This window comes from Mytilus californianus, unplaced genomic scaffold, assembly GCF_021869535.1.
Source record: "Mytilus californianus isolate M0D057914Y unplaced genomic scaffold, xbMytCali1.0.p SCAF_4, whole genome shotgun sequence".
Taxonomy (NCBI): domain Eukaryota; kingdom Metazoa; phylum Mollusca; class Bivalvia; order Mytilida; family Mytilidae; genus Mytilus; species Mytilus californianus.
The window spans coordinates 6,950,160-6,976,421 of record NW_026262690.1 but is presented as its reverse complement, the minus strand read 5'-3'; the positions used below and the strand labels follow the sequence as shown (position 1 = coordinate 6,976,421).

Below are 26,262 nucleotides of genomic sequence, written 5' to 3'. Positions count from 1 at the left end.
GATTTTTTCACGAAAATTTGAATATACCTGTAAGCTATTTTTCACTTAGTCAATTCAAATATGTAATAAAAAATATACCTTCATGTGCTAAATTTAGAGATAAATAGGGTAGAAATTTTAGACATTTATTTAAAATTTAGGTTTCTTGGACATTTCTATCCTTTGGACAGACATACTTAACTTTTTTGTTTCAAAAGATAAACTGCAGAAAGTTGTTTTTTTTTCATTTAGAAAGCTTTTGGGCTTTCTGGGTCTTACCTGACAAACATTTATGTAATCTGGAGTTTGTAGTCCCATGTATAATTTGGAAAGGACTTGTAAAACTGTCTTCTTAAACTGTCTGTTCCCAATTAAAGACATACACACTTTCAAACTGTATGACAACATGCTATTAACATCATCCTACAAAAATAGAAAACAAAAGTAATTTTGGTCTCTTTCTTAAATAATCAATACATTTGTGACATAAGGGATTTAAAAAAACTGAGAACAGGCATTAAATCAATCAAACTATTGTGTACAACTTTCCTAATAAAACTTTACAATGTTATATGATATGTCATCAAAAACTCAAAATAAAGCAAATGAAAATAACAAGAACATTGTGTAATTCAGTCTTCATTTTTAATTGGTTAAACCATTTTATTGAAACTAATGTTAAGATTAATGTTACCCTGTTGTGATGGATAATAAATTATTCAATTGTAAATGACAAAATGTTGTTGTGGAACAATGATTTTAAGCTTTATCACACCGTGATGTTGAGAAATTATGAATGATTTTAAGCTTTATTATACTGTGATGTTGAGAACTTATGAATGATTTTAAGCTTTATCACACCGTGATGTTGAGAACTTATAAATGATTTTAAGCTTTATCACAACATGATGTTGAGTCCTTATGAATTACGATCTAGAGGTTTGTGTCCCCATATTACAGTGGAATAATGAATAACTTTAAGGTTTATGTCACCTTATTGTTGTTGAAAATGAATAATTTTTATTTTTATATCACCATGTTGTTGTGGAATAATGATTTTATGTTAATGTCTCCATGTTGTTGTGGAATAATAAATGATTCTAAGGTTTATGTCATCATGTTGTGGAATAATGAATAATTTAAAGGTTTATATCACCAGGTTGTTGTGGAATAATAAATGATTTTAAGGTTTATGTCACCATGTTGTTGTGGAATAAGAAATAATCTTAAATGTTTATGTCACCAAATTGTTGTGGAATAATAAATGATTATAGGGTTTATGTCACCATGTTGTGGAATAATGAATAATTTAAAGATTTATGTCACCATCATGTTGTGGAATAATAAATGATTTTAAGGTTTATGTCACCATGTTGTGTGGAATAAGGAAATTGGTAAGGTTTATGTAAGTATTTTGTGGAATAATGACTTACTGCTTGTAATATTGCTTTTTCAAATATATCGATCCTTCTGGTCTCCAATGCTATACCTACAGCCTATAAATACAATAGCATACTTTATTATAGTAACAATTAGTTAAAACTAAAAAATAAAATAGCTATGTCAACTGTTAGGCATATAGAAAAGCCTAACCAACAACAAACTTCTAATGTACAAATGTACCATTGTTGAACTCTGCTTTAGAAACACTCAAAAACATTGCAAAGAAAAAAGACAAGTTTAAAAAACATAGAGATTTCTCACACCATCGTTTTTTTCACCTGTTAAATTACAAAATCGTATTTACATATCAATGTTATATGTTTACAAAAGTTTTATATAAAAAAATACCAGTCTTTGCATTTGGTATGAAAAAATATTATAGCACAGTTATTAATTCATTTTGTTGAAATTGTTGGTAGTTTGTTAAAAGCTACATCATAAGCATTATTTTAACATTAAATGTGTGTTTAATTTTTTCTATTGCAGTATTCTTTTAAACTTATTCAATTTTTTCATTTTGGGATTAAAAATTATATTTGATTTCAAATACCTGTAACTCTTTCTATCAATAAATTGGTAGAAATGTATCATACCTGTTTGAACTGTTTATCTGCAAGACATCTTTGGAACATTCTGTTGACAATGGCCTCAAGTCTCTCATCAATTGGCACCTGTTCTCCTTCTCCAGCATCAATGTTTGCAACTCGTAATTTTGTGTAATGGTCAATACACTTAGCTTAAACAAATCACCAAAACCACATATCATTTTTTATTACGATAAAACAACTTGTAGTTTTCTGGAGTGGTAAAATTGAACAAAGTTTATCAATCTTATGTTGTAAATAAAAAACAAAAATTATTTTTTTCCTTTTAGAGCCTCCTTTTGTGTTGTCTTGCTTATTTCTAAGAAGTCATATTTAGTAAACATTTTTATTTACATCTGGAACTATGATGCTAAAAAAAAAAAAGTTAATTTCAGATTTACAAAATGTCACTCAGTAACCTCCACTTAAAACACACATACACCACATCTCTGCCAATGACATGAAACCATGCCATAAAATGTTGGCACACTTCCAATTCTTCTGCTTCTTTAAAAACCTATTACAAGCATATCATAATTATTAATGTTTATCTCAATTGCATCAATATATCTTTTTTATATCCATATTACTTACCAATGATAGTTTCCACATATTCTGTTGTATCATTGACATTGAAGAGATTTCCTGCTCCTAAGGCATAGGTCAGAGAATCATCAAATGCTCCTAGGTGGTAATAAACCTACAGCAGACAAAAGGCATTCAAAATATCTATCCAGACTAAATATTAAACTTAAAGGGACATTAGCTGTCAAATTCATGTTCACCGATTTGACTCAAAATCTCATATTTGATTTATAACATAATAAACCATATATCAAAATTACAAAAAGTCTAAAATAAACAATTAACAATGCATGGACTCGATAATATGTATCAGCATTTGGTGTGTATTTTAGTCTAGAGGCCATCTAATTTAACCATCGGGATGACCTCTGAAGAGTGCCGACGGTCATATAACCTGATAAAAACATAAATATGAATAGAAAGTGAGCAAATGCATTTGGATTTTTTTTAAGGTCGGTTTGATTCCATATAATAGGTTAAAAAAAATGTTAATCATCATTTTTAACTGTATAAGAATGATTTTTTGTGAATCGAATCAGTCGCCAAATGGTTCACCTTTGTTTCACTTTCAATATTGACATTCTTTTCCCTTTTTAAAAAGCTGAACACGCCTAGTACATGCCACAGGGGCTGAATTGAAGGTCACATGAATACAGATTCAATAAGGTTGAATCATTTACTTGCATGTCAAAAATACATTAGCAAAGATTTCAGGCTTATATCGACAAATTTGGGCAAACCTGACTGCTTAGATCGAAATATCATTTCAAAATTCTGCTTTTATTAATACTTGAACAAAAAGAATCATCTTCTAAATTTTTGTCTAAATAGTAGCTAATTCCCTTTTAATTGTCTCTCTTTTCAATACTAATTTTATTAAATGATCATCTGGTGAACCGTGATTTTCTCATATATATATATATATATTCACAACTCTAAATAACCAACAACTTCCAGAACACTACACCAAACATTCCTCTATACACATATAAATCTTTAAATACATGGACATTATAGAACAAATATGACATATTTCTTATAGTCATCTGTGAAAATAGGCTAAGGACAATAGATTAACAATGATCAATGAACAACGAAAACAGATCAGATTAAATACAGTTGACCTTTTATTATTCCTAAATGAGAAACTGACTTCAGCAAGTTATTGTAGTTTAAACCATAAAAAGAAGGTAATCAACAAATGATATATTTGTACAAGTCAACAGAAAATCAAACCATCAGACAATCTTTACAAAATATGGATTGTCTAGCTCTTCTGAAATATCTAAAAGCTTTATACAATTACTTGACATAATTGAATTGCCAGCATTAGATGAGTATATTATGTTTTGCATTTCCCACTTTCTTTTTAGAATTCACAATATTACAAGACACCCAATTAAAATAACTATTTGAAGCCGCCAAGGAAGCTGGTTAAATAACAAACCTTTGATGCCACCAAGGCAGCCAGTTCACTGTTCTTAAATGCAACATCTTCATATAATATTTCTCTGAAAAATCAATAACATTCATTTTTATTAATCATACTTAAATGGAAAGGAATAAATAAATATATACTTTTAAACAAAATATGACCATCAGATCAATCTTAAATTTGAATTGAAAATTATTTTCATTTTCAGGACCTGGTCAACATTAAGAAATCTGTTCATTCTTTATGCTTCCTTACAATTGAGCTGTCTGATGGAATTATATTAAAATAAACCATCTTTGTAACAAATGTTTTATCTGCATAGAGAAACCATAAAAAATACTTCCCATGGATTTCTAGAATATTGCCAGCTTTTATTATACATACCTGCATACAAGTAACAATGTTTTAATCTAATTGTTTTACTTTTAAGATAAATTTTCAGGACTTCACCCACCAGTCAGTGTTGAAATACCCACTCATAGTCACTAAGGCAAAAGCTATATATTCTTAAACACTTGTTTGATGAATTGAAAAGGACATCAAAATTTTATGTCCACAATGAAGTGTTTACTTGGCTGGTTTAAATTTACTAAAGAGGCCTTGTGCTTTAACAAATTTGCCTCCATGAATGTTAACATAAACGATCATTCAAAGAGCATCAAATCAATTCTACAGTGCTTATCACATTCACTGATAAATGTTATTCTTTCTAGCACTATGGTAATTGAATATGTAGGGGAAAAAAATGTGCAAAATTTAATATAACTTAATTCAAAATTTAGAAAAAAATAATTGAACATGTACTTATTTTATTATCGAAATATTATTTCAACATGTTCATTCTTTTTGTTGGTTTAGCAGCAACAGCAAAAGAAAACAAATATCTTAATATCTAAGGGATGTTGAATTAGGCAAATCTCTAATGGTTATCCTGTAGCCCTGAAGATGAAGGGACATGATGTTGGTGAATACAAAACAGTTTGATTTCCCTAAAGATAATCAAAGACTTAAATTTCAATCAGCTTATATGTTATGTGAAGTTAAAAGACAAACAGTTTATTCACACTTACATTTTGCCTATGGCTTCTGAAATCTCTGCCCAAAATACATTTACAATTCTGTTCAATTTCTCCAAGGCAAAAACCTGTAAAAACAAATTCCAACCAATAAAATGAAAACAGTTGAGAGATGAAAGAAGGAGGTTACTTTTTTTAAAGAAAATCTTATCTTGCACATGTGTATTTCTAATTTCAATTTCAGTATTAATAAGAGTGTTGTGACAAGGGCAGATTCAGAAATTTTCAAGGGGGTGTCACCAATACAATATTCAAAACTTCGCTTCTTTTTTTATTGATCGTTTATTAGACAGATAATGAAGGAATTACAAGGCAAATGGTAACAACATGCACTTTTTTCCTGAAAAAAAAAACACACCTCTATACCTTCAATGACCTTTATATAACATTTAAAAGTATATAGGTAAAAAAATTCAGAGACGAATTCCTGAGATGGTAACATATGGTTTACAAAATTAATTCCAATTTCATTTTTCTTGAGGTCTGTGAGCGAAAGTTCAAATGAGTACATCAAGGACTAAGTGTAAATCATTTTCATTGTTTGAACGCTGACCTTTGTGACTGGTTACACTTTTGGTACTCGTATTGACAATTTTAAGAATGACAAAGATGTTTGGAAAGTCAAACTTGTTGCGTTTCTTAATGCTTTCGGTTGCTGACTTTAGTAATCTTTTTTCTTTTGTATTTTGCTAGAAATACAAACAAAAATATACTTCTAACGATAGCCAACTTGGTCTTTCAACAAGCTTGTTTAACAGTTGTAAGTTTTTTCGATATTGTGTTCTGGATATCCACGTAAAAAGTAAAACTCTGAAGGAAATTTATGTAAAATGAATTATAGGATTTAAGATGTCAATAATAATAAGAAGGAATGGCAAATTATTTTGATTTTGGCATCAAAGTAGCAAAAATTCAGTTAACATTCTGGGAAATAAAACAACGACGCTTAATCTTTTAAATCATGTAAATTATTTAGATTTAAATAAACTTAACTGAAGAAAGAAAACATTAATATAAATCTAGAGTTCTTTTCCTTTTCTAACACCACATTAAAGAAACCGAATTTGTACTAAATAATTGGTAATGACATGTTCATTGCGAATTGTATAACCATGTCTCTAGCAATAAGGTAAAATTATTGTACAATGTACAAAGAAAAATAATGACAAGTTTATTATCAAAAATAGACTTCCACAATGTATTGGTGAATTAATCAAAATTTAAGTGATATTCTACTTGGTACACCATTTTTGCCAACATCAAGAGGGTGTCACTTGAACCTGGTGACACCCTCCTAGATCCACCTCTTTGTGAAAAGACAATTGTTTTAATTTCAACTGATCTATCAAATCTATATATATACAGGAGGGAATAAAAGTAAATGAATATTCACCTTCAGTTGGGGTTCTGGTTCATCTAGTAGAGATATAACACCAGCTAAAACAGAATAATAAACATTCATTTATATCAAACTTGGTTCATACAGTAGAGATATAACACCAGCTAAAACAGAATAATAAACATTCATTTATATCAAACTTGGTTCATACAGTAGAGATATAACACCAGCTAAAACAGAATAATAAACATTCATTTATATCAAACTTGGTTCATACAGTAGAGATATAACACCAGCTAAAACAGAATAATAAACATTCATTTATATCAAACTTGGTTCATACAGTAGAGATATAACACCAGCTAAAACAGAATAATAAACATTCATTTATATCAAACTTGGTTCATACAGTAGAGAATTAACACCAGCTAAAACAGAATAATAAACATTCATTTATATCAAACTTGGTTCATACAATAGAGATATAACACCAGCTAAAACAGAATAATAAACATTCATTTATATCAAACTTGGTTCATACAGTAGAGAATTAACACCAGCTAAAACAGAATAATAAACATTCATTTAAGTCAAACTTGGTTCATACAGTAGAGAATTAACACCAGCTAAAACAGAATAATAAACATTCATTTATATCAAACTTGGTTCATACAGTAGAGATATAACACCAGCTAAAACAGAATAATAAACATTCATTTATGTCAAACTTGGTTCATACAGTAGAGATATAACACCAGCTAAAACAGAATAATAAACATTCATTTATATCAAACTTGGTTCATACAGTAGAGATATAACACCAGCTAAAACAGAATAATAAACATTCATTTATATCAAACTTGGTTCATACAGTAGAGATATAACACCAGCTAAAACAGAATAATAAACATTCATTTATATCAAACTTGGTTCATACAGTAGAGATATAACACCAGCTAAAACAGAATAATAAACATTCATTTATATCAAACTTGGTTCATACAGTAGAGATATAACACCAGCTAAAACAGAATAATAAACATTCATTTATATCAAACTTGGTTCATACAGTAGAGATATAACACCAGCTAAAACAGAATAATAAACATTCATTTATATCAAACTTGGTTCATACAGTAGAGATATAACACCAGCTAAAACAGAATAATAAACATTCATTTATATCAAACTTGGTTCATACAGTAGAGAATTAACACCAGCTAAAACAGAATAATAAACATTCATTTATATCAAACTTGGTTCATACAATAGAGATATAACACCAGCTAAAACAGAATAATAAACATTCATTTATATCAAACTTGGTTCATACAGTAGAGAATTAACACCAGCTAAAACAGAATAATAAACATTCATTTAAGTCAAACTTGGTTCATACAGTAGAGAATTAACACCAGCTAAAACAGAATAATAAACATTCATTTATATCAAACTTGGTTCATACAGTAGAGATATAACACCAGCTAAAACAGAATAATAAACATTCATTTATGTCAAACTTGGTTCATACAGTAGAGATATAACACCAGCTAAAACAGAATAATAAACATTCATTTATATCAAACTTGGTTCATACAGTAGAGATATAACACCAGCTAAAACAGAATAATAAACATTCATTTATATCAAACTTGGTTCATACAGTAGAGATATAACACCAGCTAAAACAGAATAATAAACATTCATTTATATCAAACTTGGTTCATACAGTAGAGATATAACACCAGCTAAAACAGAATAATAAACATTCATTTATATCAAACTTGGTTCATACAGTAGAGATATAACACCAGCTAAAACAGAATAATAAACATTCATTTATATCAAACTTGGTTCATACAGTAGAGATATAACACCAGCTAAAACAGAATAATAAACATTCATTTAAGTCAAACTTGGTTCATACAGTAGAGATATAACACCAGCTAAAACAGAATAATAAACATTCATTTAAGTCAAACTTGGTTCATACAGTAGAGATATAACACCAGCTAAAACAGAATAATAAACATTCATTTATGTCAAACTTGGTTCATACAATAGAGATATAACACCAGCTAAAACAGAATAATAAACATTCATTTATGTCAAACTTGGTTCATACAATAGAGATATAACACCAGCTAAAACAGAATAATAAACATTCATTTATATCAAACTTGGTTCATACAGTAGAGATATAACACCAGCTAAAACAGAATAATAAACATTCATTTATATCAAACTTGGTTCATACAATAGAGATATAACACCAGCTAAAACAGAATAATAAACATTCATTTATATCAAACTTGGTTCATACAGTAGAGATATAACACCAGCTAAAACAGAATAATAAACATTCATTTATATCAAACTTGGTTCATACAGTAGAGATATAACACCAGCTAAAACAGAATAATAAACATTCATTTATATCAAACTTGGTTCATACAGTAGAGATATAACACCAGCTAAAACAGAATAATAAACATTCATTTATATCAAACTTGGTTCATACAGTAGAGATATAACACCAGCTAAAACAGAATAATAAACATTCATTTAAGTCAAACTTGGTTCATACAGTAGAGATATAACACCAGCTAAAACAGAATAATAAACATTCATTTAAGTCAAACTTGGTTCATACAGTAGAGATATAACACCAGCTAAAACAGAATAATAAACATTCATTTATGTCAAACTTGGTTCATACAATAGAGATATAACACCAGCTAAAACAGAATAATAAACATTCATTTATGTCAAACTTGGTTCATACAATAGAGATATAACACCAGCTAAAACAGAATAATAAACATTCATTTATATCAAACTTGGTTCATACAGTAGAGATATAACACCAGCTAAAACAGAATAATAAACATTCATTTAAGTCAAACTTGGTTCATACAGTAGAGATATAACACCAGCTAAAACAGAATAATAAACATTCATTTAAGTCAAACTTGGTTCATACAGTAGAGATATAACACCAGCTAAAACAGAATAATAAACATTCATTTATGTCAAACTTGGTTCATACAATAGAGATATAACACCAGCTAAAACAGAATAATAAACATTCATTTATGTCAAACTTGGTTCATACAATAGAGATATAACACCAGCTAAAACAGAATAATAAACATTCATTTATATCAAACTTGGTTCATACAGTAGAGATATAACACCAGCTAAAACAGAATAATAAACATTCATTTATATCAAACTTGGTTCATACAATAGAGATATAACACCAGCTAAAACAGAATAATAAACATTCATTTATATCAAACTTGGTTCATCTAGTAGAGATATAACACCAGCTAAAACAGAATAATAAACATTCATTTATGTCAAACTTGGTTCATACAGTAGAGATATAACACCAGCTAAAACAGAATAATAAACATTCATTTATATCAAACTTGGTTCATACAATAGAGATATAACACCAGCTAAAACAGAATAATAAACATTCATTTATATCAAACTTGGTTCATACAGTAGAGATATAACACCAGCTAAAACAGAATAATAAACATTCATTTATGTCAAACTTGGTTCATACAATAGAGATATAACACCAGCTAAAACAGAATAATAAACATTCATTTATATCAAACTTGGTTCATACAGTAGAGAATTAACACCAGCTAAAACAGAATAATAAACATTCATTTATATCAAACTTGGTTCATACAGTAGAGAATTAACACCAGCTAAAACAGAATAATAAACATTCATTTAAGTCAAACTTGGTTCATACAGTAGAGAATTAACACCAGCTAAAACAGAATAATAAACATTCATTTATATCAAACTTGGTTCATACAGTAGAGATATAACACCAGCTAAAACAGAATAATAAACATTCATTTATATCAAACTTGGTTCATACAGTAGAGATATAACACCAGCTAAAACAGAATAATAAACATTCATTTAAGTCAAACTTGGTTCATACAGTAGAGATATAACACCAGCTAAAACAGAATAATAAACATTCATTTATATCAAACTTGGTTCATACAGTAGAGAATTAACACCAGCTAAAACAGAATAATAAACATTCATTTATATCAAACTTGGTTCATACAGTAGAGATATAACACCAGCTAAAACAGAATAATAAACATTCATTTATATCAAACTTGGTTCATACAGTAGAGAATTAACACCAGCTAAAACAGAATAATAAACATTCATTTAAGTCAAACTTGGTTCATACAGTAGAGATATAACACCAGCTAAAACAGAATAATAAACATTCATTTATATCAAACTTGGTTCATACAGTAGAGATATAACACCAGCTAAAACAGAATAATAAACATTCATTTAAGTCAAACTTGGTTCATACAGTAGAGAATTAACACCAGCTAAAACAGAATAATAAACATTCATTTAAGTCAAACTTGGTTCATACAGTAGAGATATAACACCAGCTAAAACAGAATAATAAACATTCATTTATATCAAACTTGGTTCATACAGTAGAGAATTAACACCAGCTAAAACAGAATAATAAACATTCATTTATATCAAACTTGGTTCATACAGTAGAGAATTAACACCAGCTAAAACAGAATAATAAACATTCATTTATGTCAAACTTGGTTCATACAGTAGAGAATTAACACCAGCTAAAACAGAATAATAAACATTCATTTATGTCAAACTTGGTTCATACAGTAGAGATATAACACCAGCTAAAACAGAATAATAAACATTCATTTATATCAAACTTGGTTCATACAGTAGAGATATAACACCAGCTAAAACAGAATAATAAACATTCATTTATATCAAACTTGGTTCATACAGTAGAGAATTAACACCAGCTAAAACAGAATAATAAACATTCATTTAAGTCAAACTTGGTTCATACAGTAGAGAATTAACACCAGCTAAAACAGAATAATAAACATTCATTTATATCAAACTTGGTTCATACAGTAGAGATATAACACCAGCTAAAACAGAATAATAAACATTCATTTATGTCAAACTTGGTTCATACAGTAGAAAATTAACACCAGCTAAAACAGAATAATAAACATTCATTTATATCAAACTTGGTTCATACAGTAGAGATATAACACCAGCTAAAACAGAATAATAAACATTCATTTATATCAAACTTGGTTCATACAGTAGAGAATTAACACCAGCTAAAACAGAATAATAAACATTCATTTATGTCAAACTTGGTTCATACAGTAGAGAATTAACACCAGCTAAAACAGAATAATAAACATTCATTTATATCAAACTTGGTTCATACAGTAGAGATATAACACCAGCTAAAACAGAATAATAAACATTCATTTATATCAAACTTGGTTCATACAGTAGAGAATTAACACCAGCTAAAACAGAATAATAAACATTCATTTAAGTCAAACTTGGTTCATACAGTAGAGATATAACACCAGCTAAAACAGAATAATAAACATTCATTTATATCAAACTTGGTTCATACAGTAGAGATATAACACCAGCTAAAACAGAATAATAAACATTCATTTATATCAAACTTGGTTCATACAGTAGAGAATTAACACCAGCTAAAACAGAATAATAAACATTCATTTATATCAAACTTGGTTCATACAGTAGAGATATAACACCAGCTAAAACAGAATAATAAACATTCATTTAAGTCAAACTTGGTTCATACAGTAGAGAATTAACACCAGCTAAAACAGAATAATAAACATTCATTTATATCAAACTTGGTTCATACAGTAGAGAATTAACACCAGCTAAAACAGAATAATAAACATTCATTTATATCAAACTTGGTTCATACAGTAGAGATATAACACCAGCTAAAACAGAATAATAAACATTCATTTATATCAAACTTGGTTCATACAGTAGAGATATAACACCAGCTAAAACAGAATAATAAACATTCATTTATATCAAACTTGGTTCATACAGTAGAGATATAACACCAGCTAAAACAGAATAATAAACATTCATTTATATCAAACTTGGTTCATACAGTAGAGATATAACACCAGCTAAAACAGAATAATAAACATTCATTTATATCAAACTTGGTTCATACAGTAGAGAATTAACACCAGCTAAAACAGAATAATAAACATTCATTTATATCAAACTTGGTTCATACAGTAGAGAATTAACACCAGCTAAAACAGAATAATAAACATTCATTTAAGTCAAACTTGGTTCATACAGTAGAGATATAACACCAGCTAAAACAGAATAATAAACATTCATTTATGTCAAACTTGGTTCATACAGTAGAGATATAACACCAGCTAAAACAGAATAATAAACATTCATTTATATCAAACTTGGTTCATACAGTAGAGAATTAACACCAGCTAAAACAGAATAATAAACATTCATTTATGTCAAACTTGGTTCATACAGTAGAGATATAACACCAGCTAAAACAGAATAATAAACATTCATTTATGTCAAACTTGGTTCATACAGTAGAGATATAACACCAGCTAAAACAGAATAATAAACATTCATTTATGTCAAACTTGGTTCATACAGTAGAGATAAAACACCAGCTAAAACAGAATAATAAACATTCATTTATGTCAAACTTGGTTCATACAGTAGAGAATTAACACCAGCTAAAACAGAATAATAAACATTCATTTATATCAAACTTGGTTCATACAGTAGAGATATAACACCAGCTAAAACAGAATAATAAACATTCATTTATATCAAACTTGGTTCATACAGTAGAGAATTAACACCAGCTAAAACAGAATAATAAACATTCATTTATATCAAACTTGGTTCATACAGTAGAGAATTAACACCAGCTAAAACAGAATAATAAACATTCATTTATGTCAAACTTGGTTCATACAGTAGAGAATTAACACCAGCTAAAACAGAATAATAAACATTCATTTAAGTCAAACTTGGTTCATACAGTAGAGATATAACACCAGCTAAAACAGAATAATAAACATTCATTTATGTCAAACTTGGTTCATACAGTAGAGAATTAACACCAGCTAAAACAGAATAATAAACATTCATTTATATCAAACTTGGTTCATACAGTAGAGATATAACACCAGCTAAAACAGAATAATAAACATTCATTTATGTCAAACTTGGTTCATACAGTAGAGATATAACACCAGCTAAAACAGAATAATAAACATTCATTTATATCAAACTTGGTTCATACAGTAGAGAATTAACACACTAGCATTCATTTAATAATGTGCCCCCTAAGAAAACATAAATGGTAGAAGGCTACATGTTGGTGCACATGCATACACTATGGCCCTATTAAACCTTCAACAATATGTCAACAATAAAACTGTTCTGTTAAAAATGCATTTCATATTTCAGAAAATTATAAGCTTTTATGGATTTTGAGATTCCGTTGTTTTCTTTACCACAGAATGTGTCAAAATGAAATTAAGTTTGAAAAATATTTGAAATGTTCCCCAATGTAATGTTACAGACTAGATTACCATTCAAACTGTGTAAAAGTGTGGACAGTATCAAATGAAATTCAGCCTTCTCCAAACCTCATTTGTTTCTTTCTTCAAATATAAAAGTCTCTTCCAATTTGAATACTTGACACTAAGACTATTTGCTTTTAAGAAAAGGTAGGTCAATGCAAATGTTACTTTTAATTGGAGGCTCTTTTTTTTTTTTCCTTTTCTCAAGCAAAATTTTTTGTCCTTATTTCAAATGATGTTTGGAGACAGGGCTCACGCTACCAGGTGACTATGGCAAAGAAGTCGCTTTCCCGTCCGTCACTTCGCTTTGCCTGACCCTCAAAAGGGTAAACAAGTCGCCCTGTGGTTTACGATACTCGCTTTCAGTCGCTTTCGTCATCGGCAATATTCAATTTTTACCATAACGATGAAACAGCAATTTTTCATTTAAAAGTAAAGAAATTAAAGGCATAAACGATTTATTTTCTTCAGAAAAGAGGTTAAAGCATTAATTTCAAAGTTGGTGGCATGTTATTTCATAAAAACAATTTTTTATCACTTCCTGTACTTGTTACTCGAGAAGGTACATCAAATCATTCTAACTTTCGGCAAAATAAGTTGTTACTTCATTAGAACTTGATGAAATTTGTCTGAAGTAAATTTGTTATCCTTGTATTGCATTAAAAACATCATATTCCTTTCCAAATAGCGTGTCAAACATCGTTTATTTTATGTAAATTTTTCTTTGTCCACCATTACTACGGATCGCAGTTGGGATTTCATCGGAAACAGACCTGCTATGACCAAAAATTGATCCCAAAAGGAAAAATTACGCATTCCACACGCATTAATATAATTTTGGTTAGATCTTCTTGATTAATATATACATTTCCATGTATAGAGTGGGGTGCTCATTTTCGCCATTATTTTCCATGTTTTCTGCAGTTTATGTTCAGACCTTTAACTTTTTGAAGTATACTGATATTTCTATATGAAGATAACATCAAAAGCAAAATATTCTTAGCTTGAAAACGTGTTTCTCTAAAATAAATCATCTGAAAAGTTAGATTAATGGCTATTTGAAATTTCCTGATGTTTTGTCATAGGGGGACACATATTTGCCGTTTTTACACATCTATTTAAAACCAAATAACTGCAGCTTTAAACAATATTTATCAAATCAATTTCATTAAAGATGAATAGCAGACATTTCAAAGGTGTAAAGAACTGAAATTTAGGGCAATCAGTCAAAGAATTACTAAGAAATACTTCTTTGAAATTTTTTTTTTTCATTCAGGAAATTTGCCGAAAATCGTTGACCGTTTCTCTGTCCTTTGCGGTAAGTGCTGAAATTTTTTCTAAGTTTAAAAAATAATCATATTTGTTAAAAAAATATAATTTACCTGCATATTTCTTCCATTTCAGCAATCCTTTGAAGTTTTTACACCTCGAAATCATAAAAGGCGAAATTGTGTCCCCGGCGAATATGTGCGCCCCACTCTATGCATTGTTTCAATTTATAAGTTAAAGTTGCTCAACTCTGGGACTATTACACTAATATAATTATATTATGTCCAAGCTTAACTGTTAAATTTATATTTCTTTTTAATGAGAAATACTCAGTTTCATGAACATGATAACAGAGTAGTTTTTTAATTGATATAACAACTTTCTTTTCCTTTTTGATATAAAAAAAAATCTTTTTTATTAGTGCCAGATATTTAATTGTTTTTTTCTGAAAAGAGGACTCATATGATTGTGCAACTAGAAATGATAAAATTAAACAACTTTAAATTTGAACAGTTACTTTAATTGTATACCCAGGTACAAATTGAACAATATAAAAAAAATAAGATACATATGGCCCTTAATGTATTATAGTAAAAACCAAACATTGTAGCGCCGCGAGCGAACTAGCACTACTCTTTCAAATCTCACCACTTCTCCCTCTCAATTTCAAAAAGAGAAGTCACTTCTCCCTATGATTCTGAAGTAGTGTGAGCCCTGGGAGACAAATTATTTTTTGGCATGTATGCAAGCCAGACATTTTCATGTGTTTGGCAATATTAAGCATTTATATGATTTCAGTGTTTTTGTATTCACTATGATGAAAACAGTCAATACATTATCTTAAACATATTCCTAATAATTAAAAAAAATTAAACATTCTCTATTTTTCTTGATAAAATGTTTACATCTAAAATATCATTAAAGTGAAATAAAGAAAATCACTTTAATACACATCTATATTTTTAAAAACATTTTAATGAAGGTTTCAATATTCATTTATTTCAATTAATAGAACCTTTCGAGAGCTCTATGTCCTTCACCTGAGAAGTCTGTCAATTACATGTATGTGTGCCTTTATGACTTCATTTACCAGATAGAGGGGACCGCCTGTATCCCTGCATTACTAAAGTTCATCAAGGGTCTTTGTGATCGTCATTATGCAGGATAAACTAGAAATAATGTTTGTTCCGTAGGTACTTTATCACAATTCCCTAATGAAAGCAGTGCTGATTATCAATTATAAGAAAAGAATTTAATTTGCCAAATATTTTTTATATTTTTTCAACCACTTGCTCAACATCGGAAGGAAGTGATGCCCCCTAAACACACAAATGATGTTCACAAAAACCAAAGTTTTTGACAGAAATGCAACAAACTTGAAAGTGGTCTATTAAATTGTTAAGATTTCTTGACACTATATTTGGTTTCTTGTTAAATTAGTCTTCTTGTCTCTAAATAAGTCTTCTTGTTGCTAAAACTTCCTTTCCTTGTAGCTTCTTGTCACTAATTAGTGAAACCTCAAAGATGAATATATACATGTATATGATTGCTAAAAAAAAGTATGATGACAGGCAAAATAAACATGCCAACACCACTTGTTAAAACCTAATGACCTTCGGGAACTCAGCAGGTAACCTCATATTGCCTTCCCATCAAGATCTTTTATCAGATCTTAATATTCTTTATCATTTACAATGTCCATGTTTCTTTTTTAATTCGGAAAAGAAGGGGGGGGCTGTCAAAATACCTGAGTCATCCACGTGATTGTAAATTTAAAGATATTTTTCCCATTTAAAAATGTAAGAAACATTTCGAAATAATTACCAGCTGAAGTTATATTCATTCTAAATGTCTATTTGCAACTAGATAGTTGCCTGCTACTTTAAATTTCAAAATATGATCTGATCCAACACACAATACCGGCAAACAACAAATCAAAGTAAAAGGGAGATAATACTTAACCGGAAGAAGGTTGGGTAACTATATTTTAAAAATCCTTACATGCAAAACGAATTTCGTTTACAATACCCAACCGGTGCAACTTATTTTTCCTTTTCTATTTTGGGGGATGGGAATAGGGCTGATTAGCTTTATTTTATTCATTTAAAAGACGAAATGATTAGGACTCAACAAATTTATAAAGTGTTAAATTAATTTTCATATAATATATATACTATATTGTCTATAAACTTAAGGTAGGTTACTGTAGGGGTGTAATTGATTAAAAGCGATAGAATGTTTAAAGTAATAATATGGTTATAAAGTTTTAAAATATTCGGTTTAATTTGCAAAGCAGTGAAACATATATTTTTACACCACACTGATTTGAACAAGAATTTCGTTAGAATATTGCAAAGTGCTCTCGACCAATGAAATTGTACATAGAATGTGATTTCCTTAATTTGGTATATACTCTTGAGTTGAAATCTACTCACCAGTTATTTTCACTCTTTTTGTTGGATATGATAATGTAAATATCTTTTGTTGTAACATTTTTATTTATACTATTACAAAGTTTATTCTTTACTTTTTGATGTTGACATTACGTTGAATTTTTGATACAGTCTAATTAATAAAATAAAACACACAATTTTCGTCTTTTAGATGAAAAGTCTTACACATGAATTGCATTCATTTTGAAAATTTGTTTATTTCATTATAGATCTAGTCCGATTGTTTTCTGCTAATTTAAGATCAAAGATGGAGGAACAAATCCGATCTACCAACCATGAGGCGAGACCCATGGATAGTCAAGGTCGTCAAATGTTATTGTATCTCTGTACCGATGGTATGCATTGGCTGTTTGAGATTAAAGATATATATATATATATACATATCGTCCGAATATATGTTCCTTTTGACATAAAAAAAAAAAACAATATAAACCTAGTTTTTTTTATTTGTATAAACTAACAACAGAGAACGTATTTTAGATCTTTTCAAAGCAATTTGAAACTTGAATTATTAAGGTGAATTGATTTTAAAATCGACTTAAAATCGACTGCAGATTTTATTATTTCATTCATTTAGCTATAAAACCAGGTTTCATCCACCGTTTTCTTCATAAGGAAATGCCTGTACCTAGTCAGGAATATGACAGTTATTTTCCATTCGTTTGATGAGTTTGAGCTTTTGGTTTTGCCATTTGATGGTGGACTTTCCGTTTTGAATTTTCCTTTGAGTTCGGTATTTTTGTATTTTACTTTTGAGCGATTTAAAATTTCCTTCACGCTTGCGTTAAAAAATATGAATTCAAAATCCCAGAACCATGTCTCGAGTCTGTGACATGTTAGGAGAGTGTGTGTGTGTTTTAGAGTGGATTTTGATTTCATAAATGAAGTAACGTCAATATTTTTTATAGCAAGACAATCCACTATAGATTTTTTTCTTCCGATCCTACTGAGGTTAAAATATTCTTTCACATGCACTAGCATATCAAAGTGTACATTTTCACTTTCCAAAATCATTTATTTATTTGTATTTATATGATGAAAATCTATGATTATATGTAATTCATTTATTCATTCTAAACTGAAAAAAATGTTTGATGTATATCTACGTGGATTTAATTTTTATTGTTTAAGCCGTTTAAAAATCTATTTTAATACATAAATATAATGATATGTGGTATGATTTTCAGAGAGACGACTGTCCACGAGACTGAGTTAAAATGCCGAGCATGTAAGCAACTACATGTACAGCCTCTAACAATGAGCAGAATCCTATACCATATAGTCAGTTGTTAAAGGCCCCGACATGACAAAATTGGAAACATTTCAATCGGGAAAACCAACCCAATAGAGAGATTTATGACAACACAATATACAATAAACAAAAATGACACACAGCTACCAACGACAACAGCTGAAATACAGAATACTGACTAGGGACAGGCACATAATGTTTATTATCTTTTTTTTTAAACCAGCAGACGTTGATCATGGAACCTTGAAAAGATGTTAAGAGCAAGTGAATCCAAGCATACAAACAAGGGTTGGCGCCTTCAAACTAGTTTAACTCCGCCACATTCTGTACATGTCTGTCCCAAGTCAGGACCCTGTAATTTAGTGGTTGTAATTTGTTGCTGTATATCATTTTTGTTTCTCGTTCATTATTCTGTACATAAATCACGTCATTAGTTTTCTTGTTTGAATTGTTTATCATTTGCCATTTCGGGGCCTTTTATAGCTGACTATACGGTATGGGTTTTGCTCATTGTTGAAGGCCGTACGGTGACCTATAGTTGTTAATTTCTATGTCATTTGGTCTCTTGTGTAGAGTTGTCTCATTGGCAATCATACCACATCTTCTTATTGTTATATGTACACCAAACATGCAACATTTCTATAGATCAAACAAAACTATATGCTGACAGCAGCGCGCTACGTTTGCACGAAAAAAAATCCACGTTTGCGCGACACAACGCAATTACGTTTGCGCGAGATTTACCTGTTGAAAAGTCACTACGTTTGCGTATATATGTTACAGTGAATTTGTATAATCAGGGATTATGTAGAATCCCTGGTTTTTCAGGGATTATGTAGAATCACTAAACTCATTAGTGATTATATATAATCCCTGAAAATGACCAGTGATTTTACATAACACTGAACATTTTACTAATTATTTTACAAATTCCCTAATATGATTTCAGGGATTATCAATAATGAAAAAAAAAAAATAAGGGAAAGGTTTTACCATTGATATTTTATTTAACTGTATGTTGAACCACAATATTTCACAAACAAATAAGTATGGCAGAGGAAAATACAAAATGCAAGCTATGGACAAGGAACAAAAAATGGTATTTTTACTTTGATGACAAAAGAACCAAGTAAAAAAGACTAAAATCCTGCTTAATTCGTATCTGCTAACAAAGTATATACATTGCATTTAAATTGTTTTAAGGCTGCTATTATCCTATATATTTCATACATATTACAATCTTTACAGCATTATGCAGTACTATAGGAGGGGACGGGGTTGGTGGGCATGGATCTAAAAATAGATAGTCTTCAATATTTGACGAAACAAATATATATTTTGTGAAAAGCAAAAGTTGTCAAAACTAGATATACAAAAACAGAAGTACCATTTATATGATTTGCGTCTCATAAGTATACTAGTTTTTATAACAAATCAGTAGTTGATTCGAGTTGATTTGAGGGCGTTCTCCATAGAGGGGATAAAGAACATGAAATTCAATTCTGAGAGAAATAACGCAACAGAATTCTGCTAGCATCAGCAATCAGTTCACGGCTGCTGATTCCCTTTTTTGGGTACCTTCAGATGATTGTATTACAAACTTTATTTCTCTTAGACATGCCGTAAAATCTGATTCGATATGAGAAAGACAAGTTTTTTTTTAATGTGGATAGTGTAGTAAAACAGATGCGAATCAGGTAGATGTTCCTGTAGAAAAACAGGGCAAATGTGCAAAAGTTTCCGCCATCCAAATTTATTTAATGAATGTTTTAATATATTGTGCTTAACATTTTTGTATTTTGTGTAAAATATATTGAGGTTATCATTTTAATATATAGTGCTTAATATTTTAATTTTGTGTGACATTTTAAAATATTATGCCTAACATTTTTATTATACTTTAAGGTTATCATTTTTGTCGAGCCTTCGACTTTTGTCGCAGAAAGCTCGACATAGGGATAGTGATGCGGCGGCGTTAGCTTACTTCTTAAAAGCTTTATATTTTAGAAGGTAGAAAACCTGGATGCTTCATACTTTGTATATAGATGCCTTATGTTACGAAGTTTCTGTCACATGTCCATTGTCCTTGAACTCATTTTCATGGTTCAGTGAGTACTTGAAAAAAAGTTAAATATTTTTTGTAATGTTAATTTCTCTCTTATTATGAGTAATAGGATGACTATATTTCGTATGTGCGTACATTGTACCTTGCAGGGTCCTCATGCCCGTCAGACAGTTTTCACCTGACCTCGGCCTCATTTCATGGATCAGTGAACAAGGTTAAGTTTTGGTGGTCAAGTCCATATCTTAGTTACTATAAGCAATATGACTAGTATATTTGGTGTATAGAAGGATTGTAAGGTGTACATTTGCAACTGGCAGGTGTCATCTGACCCTGACCTCATTTTCATGATTCAGTGGTTATAGTTCAGTTTTTTGTTATGATCTGTTTTTCTTATACTGTATGCAATAGGTCTACAAATTTGGTGTATGGAAATATTTTAGGATGTTTATAATGAAGTTTTATTATGATTTGATATTATAAATTATTTAGTTTAACTTACATTCATTTTCTTCATACCCAGAACTGTTCCTTCATTTCAGTTATTATGCATAATCCCTGACGTCTTTTCTAGTGATTATACATAATCCCTGAAAATTTCAGTGATTATATATAATCCCTAAACTAACCAGTTATTTTACATAATCCATGAAAATTTCAGGGATTATGTAGAATCCCTGATTATACAAATTCACTGTAACATATATAAGGGCGTTTTTCAATAAAAACGTGATTTCTTGTCCAAGCCACTTTTTAAAAAAATGTGTTTGACCTTTACAAGTAATTTTTTGTGCAGTCAGTACATTTAAAAAGATATAACATTTTTAAGCAAAGAAACATACTATTTTTAGAGGGATTAATAAGATATTGATTCCTGAATGGTTCAAAATCATCAAAATGGCATGTCTCTAGACCTCCTATTCAACATTCATACTCTAAAATATTGTAATAAAAGGTAGAAATAAATGTTATTTTTACTTATAATACAAGATCTTTATTTATTCAAAAGTATGTTTAGAGCCAACATATTTTAATAAACAGTTTTTGACAAAGGATTTTTAATTTTAGAAGGTGTGTCCCTGAAATTCCTGACAAAATGTCCACTACGAAACGAAGTCATTAAATTTTGCTAATAAACAGTTTTAAAAATTAATGTTTGCAAGATATATAAACATTAGGGTCTTACAATAGAAGTGATGCTTTTAAAACGGCAGTTAAATTGTTGGCAAAAACAATTGAGCACATAAAATGGACCAGAGTGATACCGTATTTTTTTTAATGTCCACTACGAAACGGGTCAAATCTCCTTCAGTATCTGGTTTTAAAATTATGAAAAAAATATCAGTGTACAGCTTTGTATGTGCTTTGATCTGGGACTATTATACTAGTATAATAGTCCCAGCTTTGATGAATAGAATCATTTTTGTTACTACAACAATATAGGAATTGTGGGGATAAAATAAAACATGTGAATATGTCCTCTACGTAATGGTCAACTACGAAACAAGTATCAGAGAAAAACGTTTCGTAGTGGACACTAGCACTACCATGCAGTCGTTTTTAGCTCACCTGGCCCGAAGGGCCAAGTGAGCTTTTCTCATCACTTGGCGTCCGTCGTCCGTCGTCCGTCGTCGTCCGGCGTCGTCCGGCGTCGTCCGTCGTCGTCCGTCGTCGGCGTTAACTTTTTACATTTTGAACTTCTTCTAGAGTACCACTGAATGGAATGAAACCAAACATGGCATGAATGTTCCTTATGAGGTGCTGACCAAGTGTTGTTACTTTGTAGCGGATCCATCATCCAAGATGGCCGCCAGCGGGGGACTTAGTTTAACATAGGACCCTATGGGAAATACATACAAATGTCTTCTTTTAGAGAACCACTGAATGGAATGAAACCAAACATGGCATGAATGTTTCTTATGAGGTGTTGACCGAGTGTTGTTACTTTGAAGCCGATCCATAATCCAAGATGGCCACCAGCTGGGGACTTAGTTTAACATAGGACCCTATGGGAAATACATGAAAATGTCTTCTTTTAGAGAACCACTGAATGGAATGAAACCAAACATGGTATGAATGTTCCTTATGAGGTGCTGACCAAGTGTTGTTACTTTGAAGCCGATCCACAATCCAAAATGGCCGCCAGCGGGGGATTTAGTTTAACATGGGACCCTACGGGAAATACATACAAATGTCTTCTTTTAGAGAACTACTGAATGGAATGAAACCAAACATGGTATGAATGTTCCTTATGAGGTGCTGACCAAGTGCTGTTACTATGAAGCCGATCCATAATCCAAGATGGCCGCCAGCGGGGGATTTAGTTTAACATGGGACCCTACGGGAAATACATACAAATGTCTTCTTATAGAGAACCACTGAATGGAATGAAACCAAACATGGCATGAATGTTTCTTATGAGGTGCTGACCGAGTGTTGTTACTTTGAAGCCGATCCATAATCCAAGATGGCCGCCAGCTGGGGACTTAGTTTAACATAGGACCCTATGGGAAATACATACAAATGTCTTCTTTTAGAGAACTACTGAATGGAATGAAACCAAACATGGTATGAATGTTCCTTATGAGGTGCTGACTGAGTGTTGTTACTTTGAAGCCGATCCATAATCCAAGATGGCCGCCAGCGGGGGACTTAGTTTAACATGGGACCCTATGGGAAATACATACAAATGTCTTCTTTTAGAGAACCACTGAATGGAATGAAACCAAACATGGCATGAATGTTCCTTATGAGGTGCTGACCGAGTGTTGTTACTATGAAGCTGATCCATAATCCAAGATGGCCGCCAGCAGGGGACTTAGTTTAACATTGGACCCTATAGGAAATACATACAAATGTCTTCTTTTAGAGAACCACTGAATGGAATGAAACCTAACATGGCATGAATGTTCCTTATGAGGTGCTGACCGAGTGTTGTTACTTTGAAGCCGATCCATAATCCAAGATGGCCGCCTGCAGGGGACTTAGTTTAACATGGGACCCTATGAGAAATACATACAAATGTCTTCTTTTAGAGAACCACTGAATGGAATGAAACCAAACATGGCATGAATGTTCCTTATGAGGTGCTGACCGAGTGTTGTTACTTTGAAGCCGATCCATAATCCAAGATGGCCGCCAGCGGGGGACTTAGTTTAACATGGGACCCTATGGGAAATACATACAAACGTCTTCTTTTAGAGAACCACTGAATGGAATGAAACCAAACATGGCAAGAATGTTCCTTATGAGGTGCTGACCAAGTGTTGTTACTTTGAAGCTGATCCATCATCCAAGATGGCAGCCAGCGGGGGACTTAGTTTAACATAGGACCCTATGGGAAATACATGAAAATGTCTTCTTTTAGAGAACCACTAAATGCAATGAAACCAAACATGGCATGAATGTTCCTTATGAGGTGCTGACCAAGTGTTGTTACTATGAAGCAGATCCATAATCTAAGTTGGCCGCCAGCGGAGGACTTAGTTAAACATAGGACCCTATGAGAAATACGTACAAATGTTTTCTTTTAGAGAACCATTGAATAGAATGAAACCAAACATGGCATGCATGTTCCTGTTGAGGTGCTGACCAAGTGTTGTTACTTTGAAGCTGGTCCTTCATCCATGATGGCTGCCAGATGGGGGCAATGTTTAACAAAGGACCCTATGGACAATACATACAAATGACTTCTTTTAGAGAACCACATACTGAATGGATTGAAAACAAACATGGCATGAATGTTCCTTATGAGGTGCTGACTAAGTTTTGTTACTTTGAAGCTGATCCTTCATCCATGATGGCCGCCAATGGGGGGACTTCCTTTAACATAAGACCCTATGGGAAATACGTACAAATGCTTCTTCTAGAGGTGCACTGAATGGAATGAAACCAAAACATGGCATAAATGTTTCTTATGAGGTGCTGATTAAGAATTGCTACTTTGTTGCCGATTTACTGTTCAAGATGACCACCAGGATTTTTTATTAAATTACAGGACCAATATTAAACCAAATTTGGCCTCACTCATTATTAGGGTATCTGTTATGATTTTAATCTATTTTTACATGATTTCCAAAACCAAAGTAGAATCAGGTGAGCGACACAGGCTCTTGAGAGCCTCTAGTTTACTTTTTTTTTCAATTATATTCGTGCAAAACAAGTAACAAGAGTTAATTTCATGTAATTTTCAGTATGTTTTTATCAACATAGAATAGGGTTGATGTCAACTACGAAACTTTTTGTCCACTACGAAACGGTTTTGTCAACTACGAAACTCATCAAAATGTCCACTACGTAACATGAGTTGTACCTTCATATGTGAAGTACTGTCTAATCTTTATCGATAAAAAAAAATGGTTCTCCAATTCAGAAAAAAATAAAATCTTTCTAGTATATAAAGTAAAACAAACTGGAATGTCGATAGGAGACATTAAAATGCCATACGATGTGCGTTTAGAAGCAGTTTCGTAGTGGACAAATGTCCCCTACGAAACAGTACATAAATTATGAAAAAAATATCATTTTGAAGAGTATTTAAGATTGCACTTTTTATTTACAAACAGGTCTATAATAGAGGTATTTAAAATGACTCTTGAAATAAAATTTTAGACAAGTTGATTTTCCCATTTGTTTTTAGGTCTGAAATTCACACTTTTATTGAAAAACGCCCATACAAGTAAGAAACGTCAAATAAAAGTCACGACAATTTTAAATAAAGAAAAAAAAATATATATCTTAAAGAATAAATCAAATGTTCAACCGTACATCTAAACATGTCGATTTTGAATTATCAATGCATAATGTGGCTTATCCAAATACTACAGACAAAGGTTGTCGTTTTCATCTTTGACAGGCCTGGTTTCAAAAGAAAAAATCCAGAATTTAGCGAGTACAAAGATAAGTCAACTGAAATAGGAGAATGGTAAACGGAGATTTTTGGAATATGCCATTTCTTCCGGCGGAAGAAGTTGAGGACAGTTTTGCAGAAAATATAATGTCAGATGCTCCTGAAAATGAAAACTGCAACATATTTGCCGACTACTTAGTTCAATGGACCAGAGTCTTTTCCCAGTTATTACAATGAAGTTTTATTCTACTCATCCAGTCATCTTCACCTTCATAGATATTATACTGCGATTTCAGGCCACTCATTTTAGCGTTTATATAAGCGAATAAAGACTTCTCTAATATATATCTATCAATTTAAGAAATAAGAAGATGTGGTATTCATGATTGTCAATTTATGTTCAAAACAATAAACGAAAAACCAATATGATAAATAACGACCAGCGA

General features: G+C 30.8%; 1 protein-coding gene across 2 annotated transcripts in view; it reads right to left on the bottom strand.

The window, feature by feature from the left end:
- Positions 1 to 17,159, bottom strand: part of LOC127737376 (26S proteasome non-ATPase regulatory subunit 1-like) — a 182,298-nt gene extending 165,139 nt beyond the window's left edge. Inside the window, exons 1-8 of one of the 2 annotated variants that reach the window (XM_052247992.1) lie at positions 17,025 to 17,159; positions 6,496 to 6,539; positions 5,097 to 5,170; positions 4,039 to 4,102; positions 2,601 to 2,706; positions 2,016 to 2,158; positions 1,413 to 1,475; positions 259 to 402 (exon numbers count right to left, since the gene is read on the bottom strand). In XM_052247992.1, the coding sequence (XP_052103952.1) occupies positions 259 to 402; positions 1,413 to 1,475; positions 2,016 to 2,158; positions 2,601 to 2,706; positions 4,039 to 4,102; positions 5,097 to 5,170; positions 6,496 to 6,539; positions 17,025 to 17,043 (657 nt within the window). In that variant the 5' untranslated portion in view covers positions 17,044 to 17,159. Of the gene's footprint in view, positions 1 to 258; positions 403 to 1,412; positions 1,476 to 2,015; positions 2,159 to 2,600; positions 2,707 to 4,038; positions 4,103 to 5,096; positions 5,171 to 6,495; positions 6,565 to 17,024 lie in introns of those variants that run through there. The other variant, XM_052247991.1, reaches the window with a different exon arrangement.
- Positions 17,160 to 26,262: the final 9,103 nt, after the last annotated feature.